We start from the raw sequence: 20,254 nt of genomic DNA, 5'->3' as shown, positions 1-20,254 counted from the left end.
TGCAAAATGTGCACAACACAAACACGAACAGAACGGTGACTGGCATGTCTCTTTGTGAAGCTGATTTTGCTCAATTTTGATCATTCTACCACATTTCAAACAGTTACGTATCTGTTAAAATATAAAAAGTTAGAATACCATAACCTCCTGCCTCCACACACTTCTAAATGGTTAGCCAATTGCTCTGAGGTCCTATTTCGAGTAATTTTTCCTCCTTGATTTTAAACGCTTCTGTCATTCGCTAAGTACTCACCTTTGTGTTCAATTCTTGATTCTGTCCTATTCCATTAACTTATCTGTCAATTTTCTTTTCTCCTGTGGCTGCTGGCTTATTTGGAAACCGCTCTTTTTTCTGATTTTTTTTTTATTGGAGTTCAATTTGCCAACATATAGTAAACACCCAGTGTTCATCCCATCAAGTGCCCCCCTCAATGCCCGTCACCCAGTCACCCCCACCCCCCGCCCACCTCCCTTTCCACCACCCCTTGTTTGTTTCCCAGAGTTAGGAGTCTCTCATGTTCTGTCTCCCTCTCTGATATTTCCTACTCATTTTCCTTTCCTTTCCCCTTTATTCCCTTTCACTATTTTTTATATTCCCTAAATGAATGAGACCATATAATGTTTGTCCTTCTCTGATTGACTTAATTCACTCAGCATAATACCCTCCAGTTTCAGCCACATCAAAGCAAATGGTGGGTATTTGTTGTTTCTAATGGCTGAGGAATATTCCATTGTATACATAAACCACATCTTCTTTATCCATTCATCTTTCAATGGACAGTTTGGTTATTGTGGACATTGCTGCTATAAACATCGGGGTGCAGGTGTCCCGGCGTTTCACTGCATCTGTATCTTTGGGGTAAATCCCCAGCAGTGCAACTGCTGGGACATAGGGCAGATCTATTTTTAACTCTTTGAGGAGTTTTCCAGAGTGGCTGCACCAGTTCACATTCCCACCAACAGTGTAAGAGGGTTCCCCTTTCTCCACTTCCTCTCCAACATTTGTGGTTTCCTGCCTTGTTAATTTTCCCCATTCTCATTGGTGTGAGGTGGTATCTCATTGTGGTTTTGATTTGTATTTCCCTGATGGCAAGTGATGCGGAGCATTTCCTCATGTGCTTGTTGGCCATGTCTATGTCTTCCTCTGTGAGATTTCTGTTCATGTCTTTTGCCCATTTCATGATTGGATTGTTTCTTTGGTGTTGAGTTTAATAAGTTCTTTATAGATCTTGGATAGTAGCCCTTTATCTGATAGGTCATTTGTAAATATCTTCTCCCATTCTGTAGGTTGTCTTTTAGTTTTGTTGACTGTATCCTTTGCTGTGCAAAAGCTTCTTATCTTGATGAAGTCCCAATAGTTCATTTTTGCTTTTGTTTCTCTTGCCTTCGTGGATGTATCTTGCAAGAAGTTACTGTGGCCAAGTTCAAAAAGGGTGTTGCCTGTGTTCTCCTCTAGGATTTTGATGGAATCTTGTCTCACATTTAGATCTTTCATCCATTTTGAGTTTATCTTTGTGTATGGTGTAAGAGAATGGTCCAGTTTCATTCTTCTGCATGTGGATGTCCAATTGGGAACCGCTCTTCTGTTGGCTTCTGGGTACACGCTCCCTCCTCATTTTTCTCTCCTTCTCTGATGCCTCTTGGTATTGGATCCTTCAGAGATCCTCCTTCAGCCCCCTTACATGTCACTGTACCCTCTCCCTGGGCAGATCCCCTGCCTCCACTCCTGCCCCCCTTCTATCCGCTTTCCACGGTGCACTTTAGTGATTTTACTAAAGTGTAAAGGAAGTCATACCACAACTCTGCTTACAGATGCACCTATTGCTTTCAGCATAAATGCCTGACTCCGTAACAGCAGCCACAGGAGGTTGAAATAGACTGAGTTTCCCCAAAGTGGACTGTAAGGCAAGAATTCAGGTGCAAGTACTTCATTAGGGGAGGTGAGGCCAGTAAGGTGGGGAAGTGGGACAGGGAGAGAAGGCAGCCAATACAGGAAGCATTGAAGAACAGGTCACTGCTGTAGGCATCTGGGTCTCAATCCCACTACGGACCTCTGAGAAACTGCCTAGACTGCCTCAGTGTTGTCCCATGAGAGCAGAGTATCTAACCTGAGTCTTCCAGCCTAGGAGCCTCTGTCCTTTGAGAGTCACACTTCTTTCTTTCTCTTCCTCCTTACTTCCCTCTCCCTCCCTTCCCTCCTTTCTTCTCCCCCCTCCTACACCTTAAATCCCCCCCCCCTGCTATATCCCAATAGGCCCCTGATGTCCTGTTTCTTCTTTGATCCCGCCCATAGCTTTAGGTAATTGGACCAGAGATAGATAGCCAAACCAATCAGATTTACTCTTCTGGGACTCTGGAATTAAGCTGTGGGTCTGGGGCCTCACTTGAACTGTGGCCACTTAATGTGGATGCTATGATAGCCTTGTTTGGTGACATGCCCCCAGAGGGACAGAGAAGTCCCATGTTTATGGAGATGCACAGTGGGTGCAGAGAGAGACAGACAAGGAAGGACCACACAGCTTCAGACAAACCCAAACTGCAACCTCAGCGTGGGACATTTTAATTTCCCTATTAATAAGTTCTCACCATGTTTCCTGCATTTGAGCTCTGTAAGACAACAGTGTTTCCTCAAAAAACTACCTTTTCTGCTGAAGGTCACTTGATTTTCTGGCCTGTAACCAGAAACATACACACCCTTGACTAAGAGAAATTCACCCAAGCCCTCAAGCCCCATTCAATTAATGATTTGACTTCCTACTTCACAAAGAAACAGAGACCTGAATCATTCTTGACATTCCACTTTGAACATCTTTGAATGGCTCAAATGTTTCCATCTTAACCACCCCCTTTCCCAATCTTCCCTTGACACTACACCTCCCATTAAAAACCACCCTTCCTTGGGGCAGCCCGGGTGGCTCAGCGGTTTAGCACCACCTTTGGTCCAGGGCCTGACCCTGGAGACTCAGGAGTCCCACGTCGGGCTCCCTGCATGGAGCTTGTTTCTCCCTCTGCCTGTGTCCCTGCCTCTCTCTCTGTGTCTCTCATGAATAAGTAAATAAAATCTTTAAAATAAAATAAAATAAAAACCACCCTTCCCCTCAAGCTGAGTGTAAAGGAAAAGTAGTCCACGTCCGTGTGTCCACTCTCCCCTTAATCAGTCCCTATATGCACTATTATTTTGTGGAGAAGTGTGCCATTCTGAAGATGTGATTTTAAGTGTCTATGGGAATTTTAGGTCTGAAGGCTCATAGACTGTACAAGTGTGGCACTTCAGAAGGCTGATTTGGTCTGGAAATAGAAACTTTTAAAATCTATCAGTGATTTTCAAAAAGTGATGGATGGGTATGGTAGAAAAACTTCATAGAAAAGTGATAAATAAGTCATTTGACAAACACTGACAAATGCCTCAGTTCCCTCCCCAGAGATCATCTTGTATATCCTTCCAGACACAGCAAGCTTCACAGATTTAGGAGGATAACTCGTGCAGTTACATAAGGATCTAGAACGGATCTGAACTTGATTTAATGCTCTGCTGTTGCCATCTTGAAATTCTTAATCTTGAGTAAGGGACCCCACATTTTCATTTTGCACTGGGCCCCTAAATTATGTAGTAATTTCTATTTCCTACTTCCAGTCCTATTTCCAGCTGTATTCCATGCATAGTTAAAATATAATATATACATGTATTCCTCTTTCTATCCCCTTTTCTTTAGTATTTGGTGATTCTTAAAAGAATGTGTGTGGATGAAATTTCCCAGGAAGACAGAGAAGTCATTAGTGCTATTTACCAAATATGTCTGCTTCTTCTGTTTCTGGATACTGGGGCAAGGGGGATGGGGATATTTGGTGAGATTGCATTTCCTGGTTCCTTGGTGGTTAGATGGGGCCAAGTGACGAGTTTTGACCAATGAGTTAGGGGTAAAAGGGAGTGCATCATTTCTAGGTCAGAGTTTTTTGTTTTTTGATATTTATCTATTTTAAAGAGAGTGTGAGTATGCACGTTAGTGGGAGGACAGGGGAGGGACAGAGGGAGAGGGAGAGGGATAGAATCTCTCTTTTTTTTTTTTTTTTTTTTTTTGAGGGATAGAATCTCTAGCGGACTCCTGAGTGAGCACAGAGCCCCACCTGGGGCTCTATCCCAGGACCCTGAGATCATGACCTGAGCTGAAATGAAGAGTCCGACGCTTAACCAACTGAGCCACCCAAGTGCCTCAAGTTCAGAACATTTAAATACCACTATAAAAGCTGCCAGATTTCTCATTCAAGAGTTCAAGATAGTAACTGTTCCATGAGTTTTGCTTTCCGAGTGACTACGATGAACAGAGCTTCCTGGGTGATCCATGGTGAATATTTATTGTGGATGAGAAATAAAATGACATTGTTTTAAGCCATGGAATTTGGAGGGCTGTTTGTTATTGCAACATAACCTGTTCTATCATGACTGATAGAAATATAAAAAATACTGAAACAGAATTTGCTAGAACTGATACATAAAAGGAGAAGAGTCACAGAGGTAAAGATGATAATCTAGGGGTGCCTGGGTGTCTCAGTGGGTGAAGCATCTGCCTTTGGTGCAGGTCATAATTCCATGATCCCCACATTGGGATCCCTGCTCAGCGGGGAGCCTGTTTCTCCCTCTGCCCTTCCCCCGACTTGTGCTCACTCTGTCTTGTATGCTGTCTCCTTCTCTTAAATAAAATCTTAAAAAAAAAAAAATAAGAAACTAGAAGAAGGGACCCAGGGGAGTCATGGAAATCAAGGGAAGAAATTGCTCAAGAAGTAGAAAGTGAGGGGTGCCTGGATGGCTCAGTCAGTTAAGCATCTGCCTTTGGCTCAGGTCATGATTGAGTCCTGCATCCAACTCTCTGCTCAGCAGACAGCCTGCTTCTTGCTCTGCCTACCGCTCTGCCTGCTTGTGCGAGCTCTCTCTCTCTCTGTCAAATAAATAAAATCTTTTAAAAAGGGGCGCGGGGTAGAGAACAGTACATGATGTTTGTCCAAAAAGTCAAATAGGATAAGGAATAAAATATATCACTAAATATGGCAACTAAGAACTCATTGGTAAGCTTATTAAGAACAGTATTCATGAAGTGGGGGTAGGAGAGATAGTACACAGAAGGTGGAGGAAGTAGAGGGGAGAGCATGTGGGATCAGCGTAGGAGTTCAGCAGTAAGACCAGGAGACCTGCCATGTGCACTTGTGAGAAAGACCAAGAAACTTTGCATTCAATCTCACCTTCCTCCTGCTCTCCAGCCTCCTAAACTGAGAGCCAGGAGGTAAGGTAGCTCCTGGTGTAGCTCACATGAGTGAAAAAGTAAAATTTAGTTCAGACTGGAAAAGTAAAAATTAGTGTGGCCACTTAACAGGTTGTAAGAGCAGAAATAGATAAAGTCAGCTGCAAAAATAATAGGAAACAATATTTTATTAGATAAAGTGATAATGCCACCTCTCCTCATCTTTTTTGAGTGATTGCCACTTTCTTACTAGAAATGTCATCCTCTAAAATCATAGACTATCAGAACATTTGCTATTGGAAATTGCATCAGTAAGAAAGAAATAGTCCACTTTTGCCTGGAGGATCTAAGTCACCTGGCCACAGAGAAACAGCCTCAATTTGTACCTTTGGTGCAGAGCTTCAGATAAATACGCCTGCCTTAGCTTTATTCCTTCCAGGGAATCAGGGCCCTGGGTCCAATCTGCAATCCAGATCTGGAGTTGACCGTTTTATACAAATCTGCTTTGTTTTGAGCCTGTCAAAAAATGCTTTCACTTAAATTTAATCTAGACTCCACCATAGTCCATAATCCTATGGTAACTCTGTCCCTTTGATGATGATCCTTTGATGATGACTCCTCTGGCATGAGCTCTGTCTCACTGAATGAGGCAATAAACCAAATTTCGTTGAATGGCAAGTTTGTTTCTGCTGGTCTTAGGCTGATTGGCCTAGGTCATGAGTGGAATTCTGGGGGCAGAGCAGAGATTGGATCTTAAGGGTCATGCAGGAAATCTCCAGGATATAAATAAAGTCTTCCTCCCCTCCCAGCCCCAGCTGGGATTCCCCCCACCATCTACAGACCAGAGTGCTGTGGAGGAAGTGTGCAGAGGGAGAAGAGGGAGACCCCGTTCACCCAGTGTTCATAGACATCTGGGGCTGAACAAAGGGTTGTGGAAATGAATCAGTCAGCCTTTGAGTGGGCCTTGAGGCAACAGAAAGATCTAGGCTCTTTATTAAGGCACAATGGAAGCACTGGGTCTCCTGACATTTGAAGGGCTGCCCCTTTCCCCCAACTGAAAGGAGTCCAAAAAAGTGAAAGAAGAAGGGGATAAAGCAGAATTCTAAAAATGCCCTTCCTTTGAACACCATCTTTGTGCGGGCATCTGGGGGAGGCCGGCTGGAGCAGGGTCATCTGCCAGCCAAGCCTGTAGGACTTCCCTTCTCTTGTTTATCCCCTGCCACATCTGGGGCAGTTGCCAGGACCCGCCCCCACTCAGCTGTCATTGGATGAACTCAAACCTAAAGGCTCCTGCTAAGAATCTGAATGTTTCATTTTCCTTTTACTGGTAGGCCTGCTGTGGCTTGGTCTGGAAGGATTGAACCCTCCTCGTTCAGACCCTAGTGGAGAGTGAGCCTCTCACCATGTCTGCCTGCTGCAGCTGTAACGATATTTTCCAGTATGAGACAAACAAAATCATCCGGATCCAGAGCATGAATTATGGCACCATTAAGTGGATCTTCCATGTGATCATCTTTTCTTACATCAGGTAAGCAGGGTGTGGGGATTACCCGAAATGTCTGCAGTGTTCGATAGTACAAAAATCCCCAAGGTGCAGCTTCTGGTGCACATCTTGAATTCTATGTGGTTTTAATTCTGAAACTTTTCTAATAGCAAGCTGTGGCTGGAGGTGGGGGGAAGGGTTGAAGTCGGGGTACAGCGGCAGGCGGCAGGAAATAGTGCCAGTCTGCTGCAAAAAGAAGCCATAAGAGGCAATGGCTCTTTGCGTTCTACTCCAGGCCTGCCAGGGTGAGCTGGGCAGGGCATGCCTGGGCAAAGTAGCAAACAGGGCAACACCTTGGGTTCTGAGGGAGGAGGCAAGGATTCAGGGCACATCTAGTGATAATGCTGGCATCTGTCTGAATCACCACCACTTAGGGGAGGAATAGGACTAGACTTGTCAATGTAACTTTAAGTCCTCTCTAGTGTTAGAAAGGCCCCTCCCTTGCTTTTTTGGTTTTGTTTCTTAATAGTTTACTGAGATATAGTTCATACACTATATAACTCACTCATTTAAAGTGTACAATTTAGGGACATCTGGGTGGCTAGGTCGGTTAAGCATCTGACTCTTGACTTTGGTTCAGGTCATGATTAAGCCCCACATCAGGCTCTGCACTCAGCATGGAGTCTGCTTGAGATTCTCTCCCTCTCCCTTTGCTCCTCCCCCTGCTCACATACTCGCTTGCTCTCTCTCTCAAATAAATAAATAAATCTTTAAAAAATAAATAAAAATAAAATATACAGTTTAGTGAGTTTTATCACATTCAGTGTTGTGTAACCATCACCACAATCAATTTTAGAACATTTTCATCACCTCAAAAAAGAAACTCCACAGCCCTGAGCCATCACTCCCAATCCTTCTGCTCCCCTGTAGCTCTGGTGATCCACTGATCTACTCTTTATCTGTAGAATTCGCCTATTCTGGATATGTCATAGAAATGGAATCATGCACTATGTAGTCCTTTGTGTCTGGCTTCTTCCACTCGGCATCATGTTACCAAAGTGCATTCATGTTGGCACATGTATTTCTACTTCATTCCTCTTTATGGCCAAGTAATATTCCATTGTCTGGATAGACCTTTTTTTTTTTTTTGGTGGACATTTCGGGTTGTTTCCAGTTTGGGGCTATTATGGATAATGCTGCTATGAATACTGGTGTATCTGTGTTTGCATGAACACGTTTTCAGTTTTCTTGGGTCTGACCTACAAGTGAAACTAAAAGATCATCTGTAACTTGATTTTCAACATTTTGAGAAAGCAGTCACCTGTTTTTGGAGTTGGCTACACCATTCCATATTCCCACCAGCAATGTATGTTCCAGTTTCTCCACATCCTTAACCAAACACTTGCTCTTATCTGGTTTTTGGACGTTGGGAATCCTAGTGAGCTGTGAGTGGTTCTCATTGTGGTTTTAATTCACAGTTCCGTAATGGCTAATGCCCCACAACTCTTTGTGATGCTGATGATGCAAACTTGCATCTCTAAAGGCAGAGAGTATAGTTTATTCACTAAGGGTTAGAGCAACCTATTCCATAATCCTGGCTAAATTTCCCTGGCCAGGTCACTTAACCTGAGCCTCCCTTTCTGCATCTGTTCATAGAGTCCATAATTAAACAAAAAAAGGCGTGACAAATGCTTCTCAATGTCTGGCATAGCGCCAGAGCTCCACCAACAGCAGTTATTTTTAAAAACAATCTTTTTTTTTTAAAGATTTTATTTTATTTATTTTTTTAAAAGATTTTATTTATGTATTCATAAGAGATACAGAGAGAGGAGGGCAGAGACACAGGCCAAGAGAGAAGTAGGCTCCCTGCAAGGAGCCCAATGTGGGACTCGATCCAGAATCCCGGGATCACACCCCGTGCAAAAGGCAGACGTCAACTGCTAAGCCACGCAGGCGTCCCTAAAAACAATCTTTTTTTTACTTAAAAATAGAATTGCCATATAATCTGGTAATTCCACTACTGGGTATTTACGCAAAGGAAATGAAAATACTACTTGGAAAAGATATGTGCATCCCTGTGTTTATTGCAGCATTATTTACAATAGCCAAGATATGGAAGCAACCCAAGTGCCCACTAATAGAGGGATGGATAAAGAAGATGTGGTATAGATACAATGGAATATTGCTCAGTGATAAAAAAGACTGAAATCTTGCCATTTGCAACACCATGGATGGATCTACAAGGTATAATGCTAAGTGAAATAAGTCAGTCAGAGAAAGACAAATGCCATATGATTTCACTCATACATGGAATTAGGAAACAAAACAAATGAACAAAGAAAAAACATGCAAACAAAAAACTAGACTCTTAAACGTAGAGAACAAACTGGTGGCCATCAAAGGGAGATGGATAGGGGAAATGGGTGAAATAGATAAAAGAGATTAAAAGGACACATCTCAATCAGCATTGAGAAATGTATAGAATTGTTGAATCATATATTGTATACCTCAAACTAATATAACTCTATGTTAATTATACTTGAATATAAAAAAAGAGTCAAAATAATCTTTTTGAATATAATAGGCACTTTCATATGCATTCTCTCCGCTGACTGCCAAAATAACCACGTCCATGCCTGGGATTTGAGATCTGGAACTGTGGATTCAATAATCCTTCACTGCTTTGAGCCTTGAGTTTCTCGTCTATCAAATGGGGACAAAGGTTGTTGTAAGAATTAAATGAGTTACATGGGCACCTGGGTGGCTCAGTGGTTGAGCGTCTACCTTCTGCTCAGGGTATGATCCCAGGGTCCTGGGATCAAGTCCTGCATAAGACTCCCTGTGGGGAACCCTCTGCCTATGTCTCTACCTCTCTCTCTGTGTCTCTCATGAATAAATAAATAAAATCTTTTTAACAAAAGAATTAAATGAGCTACTAAATGCAAAGTTGCTTGGAAAATAACTGATGTATGGCAAGCCCTTACCCAAGTGTTACTTCTTCTTATTAATAATATTATTAGGATTAACACAATGTGATTCCTATGTTTACTATGCAACAAACACTAAATAATAAACAGATATATTAAATTATAAAATAAGACATGTTACTTAAGCCAGATATAGAACTGATGATGAAGAGTATAGTTAGTAAATGTTCCTTTATGCACCAATACATAGATCATGTGTCACAACTGCATGTAACAAGTGATTTGATTTCCTGGTATTCTTGGCACACAATTTCTTAAAAGCAAATTATTATATATAAAAGCAGATTATTATGAGAGTACCTTATAATGATAAATATCTTTCTCTCATATGGTGGAATCTTATCTTATATGCACTTAATTCCCTCAAATCCAGTTATACATGTTCCACGGGTGCCTGGAGAGACAGCGCAATTTAAACAATGTAATGACTGAGTGACTGGGGGGCCCCAAACCAAGTGTGAGATGGGATACTTGAGTTGGGCCTTCAGCCAGTTTCTGTTCCCACATGCCTTTCACAGAGTGACTCTCTTGCCCACCCTACCTAAGAATCTAGATACATCCTCTCCACTCAACATGTTCCCTAAAAAAAGCCTCTTCTTTCACCTTCACCTGGAGCAAAACTGGAAAAATAGCAACTTGTTCCAGGGCTGGAGGAAAAATAGGCTCTGGTGGACTTGTTGGAAGGTAGAAGATCTGTTTGCTATGCTTTGTGTCAAGGGTTTACCAAAGGCAGTTTTGACAAGATAAGATTTTTTCCTTAAGTACCAACTTTAGAAGATAACTCCTATGTAAAATGCTACTCTATTTTTTAATATATTTTAAAAGATAAAATTAAAGAAAAACTATTGCCAGCTTTGTTTTTTCCCCTCTATGTTAATGGAATATCTATTTATGTCCCACTGAATCGAGTCCCATAGACCACAGTTTGGGAAAGTTGTACTGTGAGGCCTCAAGTTGATAAAATTGCAACTTGGCCATTTGTGGGATGGGTAGACCCATGGTACACAGGGATTAGGAGTGGTAGTTTGCATCAAACAGGACTGGTATGAACCACAGGTGGAAGTCTAGACAGGCTCAGGTAATATTCAAGCTATGTAGCAGCAGACGGTGGGTTCTAGCCATGGAGTCCTAGGTTCAGAGCCTGTCCATAGGAGAGTTGAAAAGGCAAAGAGCCAGGATAATGAAGTAAGACAGGGCTTCAGCTATTGAGGCTGGGGTACAAAGAAGGGGCTGTCAATAGAAGAAATAAGACAAGAGGCTGGTTAGTTTCTCATAGTCCCTTAAACCAAGTTCAGATTAGAATCAAAGGCAGGGGCTCCAGCTATAGCAGATCAAGGGGCTCCAGCTTCCAGGGTTACAGGAGTGTGTAAACAGGATGCTGAGTAGGCCTGTGCTAGTCAGAATCGTTTGGATAGTAAATGACAGAGACCTAACTCAAGTTAGGCAACAAGCTACACAGCAGGAGAGGTGGTGCTGCCCTCAGGCATGGATGGTTATAAAAGCTCACACTAACATCAGGTTGGGTCTCCCCACATTGTGGCCCTATTTGGCTTTGTTCTTGAATAGGCTTTCTATGTAGCAAGATGCCACACTCATATACTCAGCAACTCCAGAGTAACAAGCAAGTCTTTCCTGATAGCTCTGGCATGAAAGTCCCAGGAAAGTTTCCGTTGGTAAAGCTTAAATTACATTTCCACCCCTGAACCAATCCTTGTGGCTACGGCATGGTGTCACCTGATTGGCCAATCCTGGGTCATGTGCTCACTCCCGGGGCAGGAAGTAGGGAGGGGGTGCAGGGCCCAATGAGCCCAATCTGAACCACATCCAGTGACTTTACCTTAGGAAAGAAGAATACTGTTGCCAGAAGAAATGGGAAAAGAAGCAGCAGGGGGAGGAGAGGGGGCAAAGAGAAAACAAACATCCTTTACAAGGTCTTTCCAAAACCCAGAGATTCCAGAGACTTCTGAAGACTACTGCTCTATCCCTAGCTTGTCTCAACCCTGCACCTGGGCTGTGGAGACACTGCCCCAGATTATTGTCAGGGCAGGGCCCTTGGTATTCTCAACAGAAATTTCCTCTGAGAATCAGCTCCAGGGATTCCATAGGGTTTTCCAACCCATGATTCTGTTTTGTCTTCTGGCCTCAATGAGATGGGAAGAATGGGATAATGATGACTATGCTCCCAGGAAAACTGAGATGAAAAACCTGAATGACAATAAAAATAACTTCCTTATACAGTTGGCTTTATTTATATCATCTCAATTGATATGCTGGGATATAGTTATTCTTTTCATTATTGTAGCACAGATAAGGAAAGAAAACCTACGAAAGTTGGAGTTAATTTCTAAAAGATCATCCAGGTAGAAAGTGGGTTTCAAAGAAGGATTCAAATCAAAAACCTATCCAATGCTCTTAACCCAGAAAGCATATATTGAAGTGGTTACCTGGCAGACTGCAAAAGCCTGAGTACTAGGCCTCCTCAATCCTTGGTCAATCAATCATCCTTCCTTCTTCACCATGATCTTTGTCTTTCTGGGTTGGCCTGGGCAAGGGCAGGACAAGGAATGAGGCTGTAATAAGGATCCCATAAGCTTACCCTTTTCTTTTCTTTCTTTTTTTTTAAGCTTACCCTTTTCTATTATTCATTTATTTCTCCAAATTAAATTTAGACTATCTACTATGAGTCAGGCACTGTTCATGGCTCTAGAGATTATAACAGTGAGCTAAACAACAACTCATGGGGTTATATGCCAGTGGAGGAGAGAGAGATGATACCAAAAAAAGGCAAAAAAAAAAAAAAGATATAAAATCTGATGGTGATAAATATTATGAAGAGTAATAAAGCAGAGAAGAGGACAGAGAAAGATAATGGGCAAAGATGAGTATGTGTGGGATAGACATTTGGGCTAACATGTATGGGATAGACATTTGGGCTGAGATCTGTTTGAAGAGAGGGAGCAAGACATGAAGTCTCTAAGAGAAGAATGTTTCTGGTGGAGAGAACAGCAAGTACAAAGGCTCTGAGGTAGGGACTTCATAGGGTGTTCAAGGAAAAGGAGGTCAGTGTGGCTGGAGCAAAGGGAATAAGTTAGTGAATGAGAGGAAGTGTGTAAACTGGAGAGATAACATAGGTGGGGGAGGAAGGGCAGATCACACAGGGCCTTGGAGGCCACTCTGAGTTCTTTGGATTTTATTCTGAGTGAGTCAAGAAGTCATAGGAGGATTTTAAGTAGAGAAGTAAAAGATGTTTTCATTTTCTTGGGAAGATTTCCCTCTTCCCTGGAGACTAGCTCTCTCAGAAGCTATTCCAGTGAATACAGAAGACTAGGGAAAACTGAGAGAAAAACAGGAGAAGAAACCCCACTCCAAATGCTTCTTCTCCCTTACCCAGTCAATCTCTCCCCAGGCTAAAAGAAAGCACAGTATAGTCCTGCATAGCCTCAGGCTGTCTGTCACCATGGAAATGGTGCTAGTTTGTGGCTGTTAAAATGTAGCTCCTGGCTGGCTGCCTGTTTCATGGGAGGGTTGGCACATACCTACCTGTGAGGCCAGGCCTCTTCCAACTGTAGAAGTGGACCCACCACAGAGATGGGAGGGGCAGATCCAACCCAGGCTTGGCCCCTCTGGCCCCTGTCACTTGAGGGCAACAGAAACATGAAGAGATTTACCACATTCTCATCCTTGCCTGAACTCCTGGGTGATGTGATAGAGATGAGGGGTCCAGAAAAGATCTGCTTTGGGAGGACATGGCCTCTAGAAGAGGAGAATCCAGCCACCTGACTCAAGGGACCTAAAGAACAGCGAATGCACATATCTGAAAGCAAGAAAGAGGGATATCCAGAAGGATGGTATGTTCCAGAACCTGGTGAGAGAGAAGGGAGAAGCAGGGGCCCAAGAGCAGAGATGCAGGCAAGGGCCCGACAGGGGGAAGAGTTGGAATTTGCTCCTCAAGGCTGTGGGAAGTCACTGACAAGGTTTACAGTGGAGGAGTGAAACCGTTTGATTCCTGTTCCTAAAAGCACTCTCTGGCTACTGTGTGGAAGGCAGATTGTAGGGGGCAAGAGTGATGGGAGGAGGACAGTGAGAAGGGCGCCAGCATTGCCCAGATGAGAGGCCTGGCCACCTGGATAATAACAGGACAGCGCAGGTAGCCAGAAGTGGGCAAAGCAGGAATACATTTTGGAGGCAGAACTGACAGATTTGCTAGGAGGTGGAAGATGGCTCTGGGTTCCCAAGTGGGTGATGATGCCTTGATTGACAGGAGGAAAACAGGAGTGGCCAGCTTGTCAACTAACAGCATTGTTAACAACATCAAGCAAGCAAACAACTACTACCATCTATTGGCATCCCTCCATTAATGTCTAAACTAAAACATTAAAAAAGCTGGAAGCACATAGCCTACAAAAATGGTCCTTTCAAATGAATAAATTTAGCTTTTTGGAGAGCTTGCCTTGTTGTCCTGGTTTTCTCATTTCACCCTGGAAGCTGAGGCTTCTCTGCAGACCATCTCTCACATAGCAACAGGCTTTGGGGCATGGCCACTCCAGCCCAGCCTCCCACCCAGGAGAGGAACCTCCCAACCCTCCTGGGTTCTTAGCATAGTGCTGAAAAGAGGAAGGACCTGATTATATGGATTATTCACTGAGCAGCAGGCATCAGCTGGCTGACATGCAAGATGCCAAGAAAGAGAGGCAAAGGTGACACTGGAGAAGCCAGCAAAGATCATATTATCAACAGCCTTGAACTCTATCCTGAGGACACTGAGAAAGCACAGAGTCATCCCCGCCCTGCCACCAACATTTCATTATGAAAAATTTCAACTATATAGATTTGTCTTTTCTAGACAATATTCTCAAACTCAGCAGAGCAGATTCTGTTTAGAACTAGATATCCCACTCAATATAACACTAATATCTCCTTATTAAAGAAGAAGAAACAATGATCCAGAAGGACTAAGTAACTTACCCATGGCCATATAGTAAGTGGCAGAGCCAAGATTGAACCGAAGCTCCTCACTCCAGAGCCCAAGCTTTTATGAAATCATGTAGAATATGGAGGAGACAGGAGCACAAGTGGAGGCAGGGAGACCATTCAGGAGGCTACCAGGTGGTCCAGATGAGAGTTGATGGTGATCCAGAATGAGGAGGTGAAAGTGGTAGAGGAGAGACGTAGTTGAATAACATAAGGAGGATAAAACAGGATTTGACAATTGAATGGTTGAGGGGTAATGAGGAAAAGGATGCTAAGGAATGTTTCTGGACTGGGCAACTGATGTGGTGGGAGAACTTACTGGGATAGGAAATGTAGGAGGGGAAAGCCCATCTGGGGTGAAAGATGAGTTCAGAACTGAAGGCATTGAGTTTGTCATGTATATGGGACATACAAATTTAGATGCTTAATTTAGATGCTTAGCTGATGGATATGTGAATCTGGAACTAGAGATAAAGATTAATATATCACCAGCATATAGATGGTAACTAGAACCCTGGAAGTAGCTACAACTGGCCAGCAAGAGCAGACATAAATGAGAAAGCAAGAGGGTTTAAAACAGACCCTTGAGGAATGCTAAGTGATGGGCGAGCACAGAAGTCCCTGAAGGATTCTTAGAAGGGGTGGCCATGGAGATCCAAAGAAAGTCTAGAGAATGTGGATTCCAAAAAGCTAAGGGAAGAAGGGGAAGGAGGTGTTGCATGGTCATTGGTGTCAAATGCTGCTGAGAGTTTTAAGATCAGATCTGTAGTATGTCTATCAGAGTTAGCAAGGATGACGTTGCTTTTATTTGGCAAGAGAGACTTTAGAGAAGTGTAGAGCGGGAGCCAGACTGGAGTGGGCGGAGGAGTGAATGAAGATGCAGAAATGGATGTAGTGACTCATTCTTTCAAGAGACTTGGCTACAAAGAAGAAGAGAGGCACTGAGTGGTGGTAGGAGAATAATGTGGGGTTGAAAGAGGATTTATTTTTAAGATGGGAAATGATGTTGGAATGCAGATGGAGAGGAGACCAGAGAAAGGGAGATGATGAGATAAATGAAAATTATCATCATCATCATCACTATCACTAAATAGCAACCACAAAGAAAGCTTATTCTTTTCTTGGACTAACCATTAGAAGTTTCTTCCTTACACTGAGCCCAGATCAGTCTCCCTGTAATTTTTCCCCTTTGGTTAGAGTTCTGCTTTGTGATCCCGCTTCTGGTTGACACTCTTCAAATGACTGTACCCTGCTATTGTATTTTTCCTTTACTGTAAAATAATAATCCCAATCCCTCTGGCCATGTGCCCTCAACATGGTATCCAGATCCTTTACTATCTCAGCCAAGCCCACACAACCCCACACTCTTATTTTGTCAAGGCCTTTTTTTTTTTTTTTTTTGTCAAGGCCTTCTTAAAAGTGGTACATGCACTCTTACTTTGCTGATGGAAGCATGAAATGGTTCAACTTTTTGTGATTTGGCTAAATGAATTGAAATATAAAATGTATGCATCCTGGTATGCCTGAGTGGCTCAGTGGTTGAGCATCTGCCTTCGGCTCATGTCGTGATCCAGGGGTCTTGGGATCGAGTCCCGCATCAGGTTCCCCACAGGGAGCTTGCTTCTCCTTTTGCCTATGTCTCTGCCTCTCTCTCTCTCTGTGTTTCTCATGAATAAATAAATAAAATCCTTTAAAAATGTATGCATTCTTTAACCCAGAAATTTATCTTAAGGTGTGAAATTTATCTTTGGTGTGAAAGGATTCTTTTGCAAGTGTATGCCTGGCAACATGAGAGAGGAGGTGGAGAGACAATAAAAAATAGTGCTTAAGAGAACAGACCAGTAGTGAAAGAATGAATGCTTATCCCCCAAAGATCGGGAACAAAACAAGGATGCCTGTTCTCACTGCGCCTATTCAACACTGTACTCAAAGTTCTAGCCAGAGCAATTAGGCAAGAAAAAGAAACAGAAGCCATCCAAATTGGAAAAGAAGAAGTAAAACACCACTCAGATAATATCATCCTATATATGGAGAATCCAAAAGAAGTCACAAAAAGCTATTAAAGTTAATAAACCAATTCAGTGAAGTTTTGAGGTACAAGATCCACACATAAAAATCAGTTGTGTTTCTTTACATCAACAGGTAAAAATTCAAAGAGTCAATATATATTATTAATATATGCTTAAAAGAGTGGTTTGGTACATAGTAGAGCTGTATCAGGGTTACCAAAAAAATGTTTGCAATTGGAAAAACTGAGCAAAACTTCCAGTTAAATATCAAATATCCACCAGGAAGAGACTGGGGGCAAATTATCACGACTTGTCTCTTAGGCTGAACTGTATTAAAACATGTAGAGTATGGCCATGTTTGGGTGTCAAAACGTGGGCATAAAGAGATACCTGTTGTCTTGTTTCAACAGCAGTAACCTCTGGGAGGGAGAATGTTGGAAGCTTTCATATTCTTTGGGCAGTTCTATGAAATTTACACTTTCACAACAACTAAAGGGGTTTTCTTGAAAAATGTGCCTCATAAAACCCAAGCATGGGGCTCCTATAGCTTGCAGCCTAATAAGGCCATAGGTCATTGGCTTACCACCACCCAAGAGTGAAATATTCTACTTCTTTCACTGAAGCTTAAGATAACACTAGTTGCTTGTTTTGTTTTCTTCTAGATGATATAATGTTGGTTTATATGGGTTTAGGATTATCTAAAATTTTCGGGCGTCTAACATAAACTTCTGCCACCTTGGGTAGGCTACAGTTTGTACTGGCATAACTGAATTTTTTACTTCAACGTAAGGATGTTACATGTATCTATTATTCTTCCTCTAATTGATAAACTTTAACTAATAGCTTAAGATTTACTCTCTGTTCTCCAGAGTTGAATATGTAGAAAGTATTGTATTCTGCAGTACAAGTTCTTTGAATGAGAGAGCATTTGGGAAGCATTTAAGGAAGGGTTTTCCAGAACTGTTGGCTGACGGAGAAGAAATGCAATAGCCAAAGGAAATTAGAAGCGAAGATGATGTCTTAGTTAAGCTGTGGGTAACAAGGAACTGAAACTCCTTCACTCTAGCTCAAGAAAAGGTGGGGTAGGATAGAATAGGGTAGAGGGCGGAGCTCTTTTTTTTTTTAAGATTTTTATTTAGTTATTTATTCATGACAGACACACACACACAGAGAGAGAGAGAGAGAGGCAGAGACACAGGCAGAGGGAGAAGCAGGCTGCATGCAGGGAGCCTGACATGGGACTCAATCCCTGGTCTCCAGGATCAGGCCCTGGGCTGAAGGTGACGCCAAACCACCGGAGCTGCCCTGAAGCTCTTACAAAGCTACAATAGGCCAACTGTATTGCAGTAGGCTGAATAATGGCCCACAAAAGATATCCACTCCCAATCCCCAGGACCTGTGAATCTGTTACCTTATATGGCAAAATGGAACTCTGCAGATGTGATTGGGTTCAAGGTCTTAAAATGGGGAGATTATCCTTGATTATCTGAGTGTCCCCAATGTAATCACAAGAGTCTTCAAAGAAAGGAAGTAAGAGGGTAAAAGTTAGAAAAAGGAGATATGATGACAGGAGCTGAGGTTGGACTGACACAGCCAGGAGCCCAGGAATTCCATGGCAGCTTCTAGAAGCTGGAAATGGTGAGGAACAGATTCTGTCATGGAGGCCTCCAGAAAGAACCAGCCCTCTGGGAGTCACCTTGATTTCAGTCCCATAAAACCAATTTTATGTATCTGACCCCCAGAACTAAGAGAATAAATTTATATTAAGACACTAAGTTTGTGGTAACTTGTTACAGCAGCAATGGAAAACTAATATAATGGGTACTTAACTTGCCTTAGGGGTGCAGGCTCTCCTCCACTTTCTTCTCAGCATATCTCTTGCTGTCCTTGGCCCCTGTCCTCCCACCTCAGAGTGGGCTAGGGGTGGAAACAATTGGATTCTTCTCTTAGGGTTTTAAACACAATAAAGCAGAGGCTGCAGGCCTAAGGTCTCTGTGAGGCACAAAGGATACAGTGTCCAGGGCCCACCGTTTCATTTAGGGACCAAGAAAATGTTGGCCTTGGGCTAAGTGTCAGTAAACCAGATTTGAGGACGGTCCACTTTCAGATCCTATCCTTTCATTGTAGAGTTACCTTTACTCAGTGAGCTCAGGCGCTGTGAAGAAGAGCCAGGCTTCGCTAAGCAGTGCTTCCTACCTGCGGCCCTTTGAGGATTCTCTCTCCATGCTGACGTGGAGGCCGGGCCCCCTGAGGTGCCAATAGAGAAAGCCCTTCATATTCAGAGTTTATGCAAGTCCTCTTCTACCTCCCCAGTCTCGTCAACTTTCCACTGCACCATCTCTTTCTCCTCATCCTACAAGGTGTCAATAAACTCCCAGCTCCTTCCTGCTCTTGTGCCAGAGGGACCGGTAGGTTTGCTGTCTTCAGCATGCACAGAATTGCAACTTCTTCGAGCTGAAAGTTCACGAGGATCAGGGAGCCAAGCAGCCCTCCCCTTGCTCAGGAACTACACCCATGGCCAGAGGTGACATGGCTTGTCTGAGTCTTAGGGATGGTCCTTAGGGCAGGATCCTGCCAACTCTTTTCCTCCTTTTTCCTTTGATGCAGTTCTTATATGGTAGGTTCATTATCATACAAAGACAAATTTTCTGACTTATGAGAGGGCTGGGTTCCATTACAACTGACCTGTAATATGTTGTGCATTCTGGAATGAATATGGCAGCTTCGAATTGAGCTTCCCAAGCACTGGGCCAAACTGACCCAGTGTTATTCTGGGAGAATGTCACCACGTCTGACACAAAAACACTGCATAGATCATGTTCACATTGTGATGCTAGGCTGAAATACATTGTCCAACAAGTATTATATTTGTCTATGGAATTGTATGAAATAGCTCTTTTTCATATATGCTGATTGGACCTAAAACCTGGATCTCTAGCCCCAATGTCCTTCTTGATGAGACTTCTTTTTTCTTTTATTTTTCTTAAGATTTCATTTTTTTTAATTTTTTAATTTTTTATTTTTTAAGATTTCATTTTTGAGTAATCTCTACACACAACATGGGGCTGGAAGTCACATCCTCGAGACCAAGAGCCACACACACTCCACTGATATAGCCAGTCAGGTGCCCCTGATGAGCTTTTTAAATGAATGGTATATAAATACTAAAATATACTGAGAATAACATAATAAACACCACGTTCCACTCTCCAACTTAAGAAATAAAACATTACTAATCCAGTTTTAGTTCCCTGATGACCCAGCCCAGATCCCATTTTCTTTCTTCTTCCCTTATAAACACCATCCTGAATTTGGTGTTTGTCATTCTGTGTTCATTTTTATATCTCTACAACATATGTCTATAGCTACAAAACATTTTTTCCCTTTTTTATTGAGGTGAGATTCATATCATATAAAATGGCCATTTTAAAGTGATCAAGTCATGGGGCGCCTGGATAGCTCAGTCCATTAAGCATTTGCCTTCAGCTCAGGTCATGATCTCGGGGTCTTGGGATCAAGCCCCGCATCAGGCTCCCTGCTCAGTGGGAAATCTGCTTCTCCTTCTCCCTC

The 20,254-nt window shown here is 42.7% G+C and overlaps 1 protein-coding gene across 1 annotated transcript in view; it reads left to right on the top strand.

Annotated features, from left to right (window-relative positions):
- Window positions 1-6,637: 6,637 nt before the first annotated feature.
- P2RX7 (purinergic receptor P2X 7) overlaps window positions 6,638-20,254 on the top strand; it is a 42,767-nt gene continuing 29,150 nt past the window's right edge. The window contains exon 1 of the mRNA NM_001113456.1: window positions 6,638-6,762. Within this exon, the coding sequence (NP_001106927.1) occupies window positions 6,638-6,762 (125 nt within the window). The remainder of the gene's footprint in view (window positions 6,763-20,254) is intronic.

The sequence above is a fragment of the Canis lupus genome, chromosome 26 (genome assembly GCF_011100685.1).
Source record: "Canis lupus familiaris isolate Mischka breed German Shepherd chromosome 26, alternate assembly UU_Cfam_GSD_1.0, whole genome shotgun sequence".
NCBI classification, from domain to species: Eukaryota; Metazoa; Chordata; class Mammalia; order Carnivora; family Canidae; genus Canis; species Canis lupus.
This window is presented reverse-complemented; position numbering and strand designations above follow the sequence as displayed.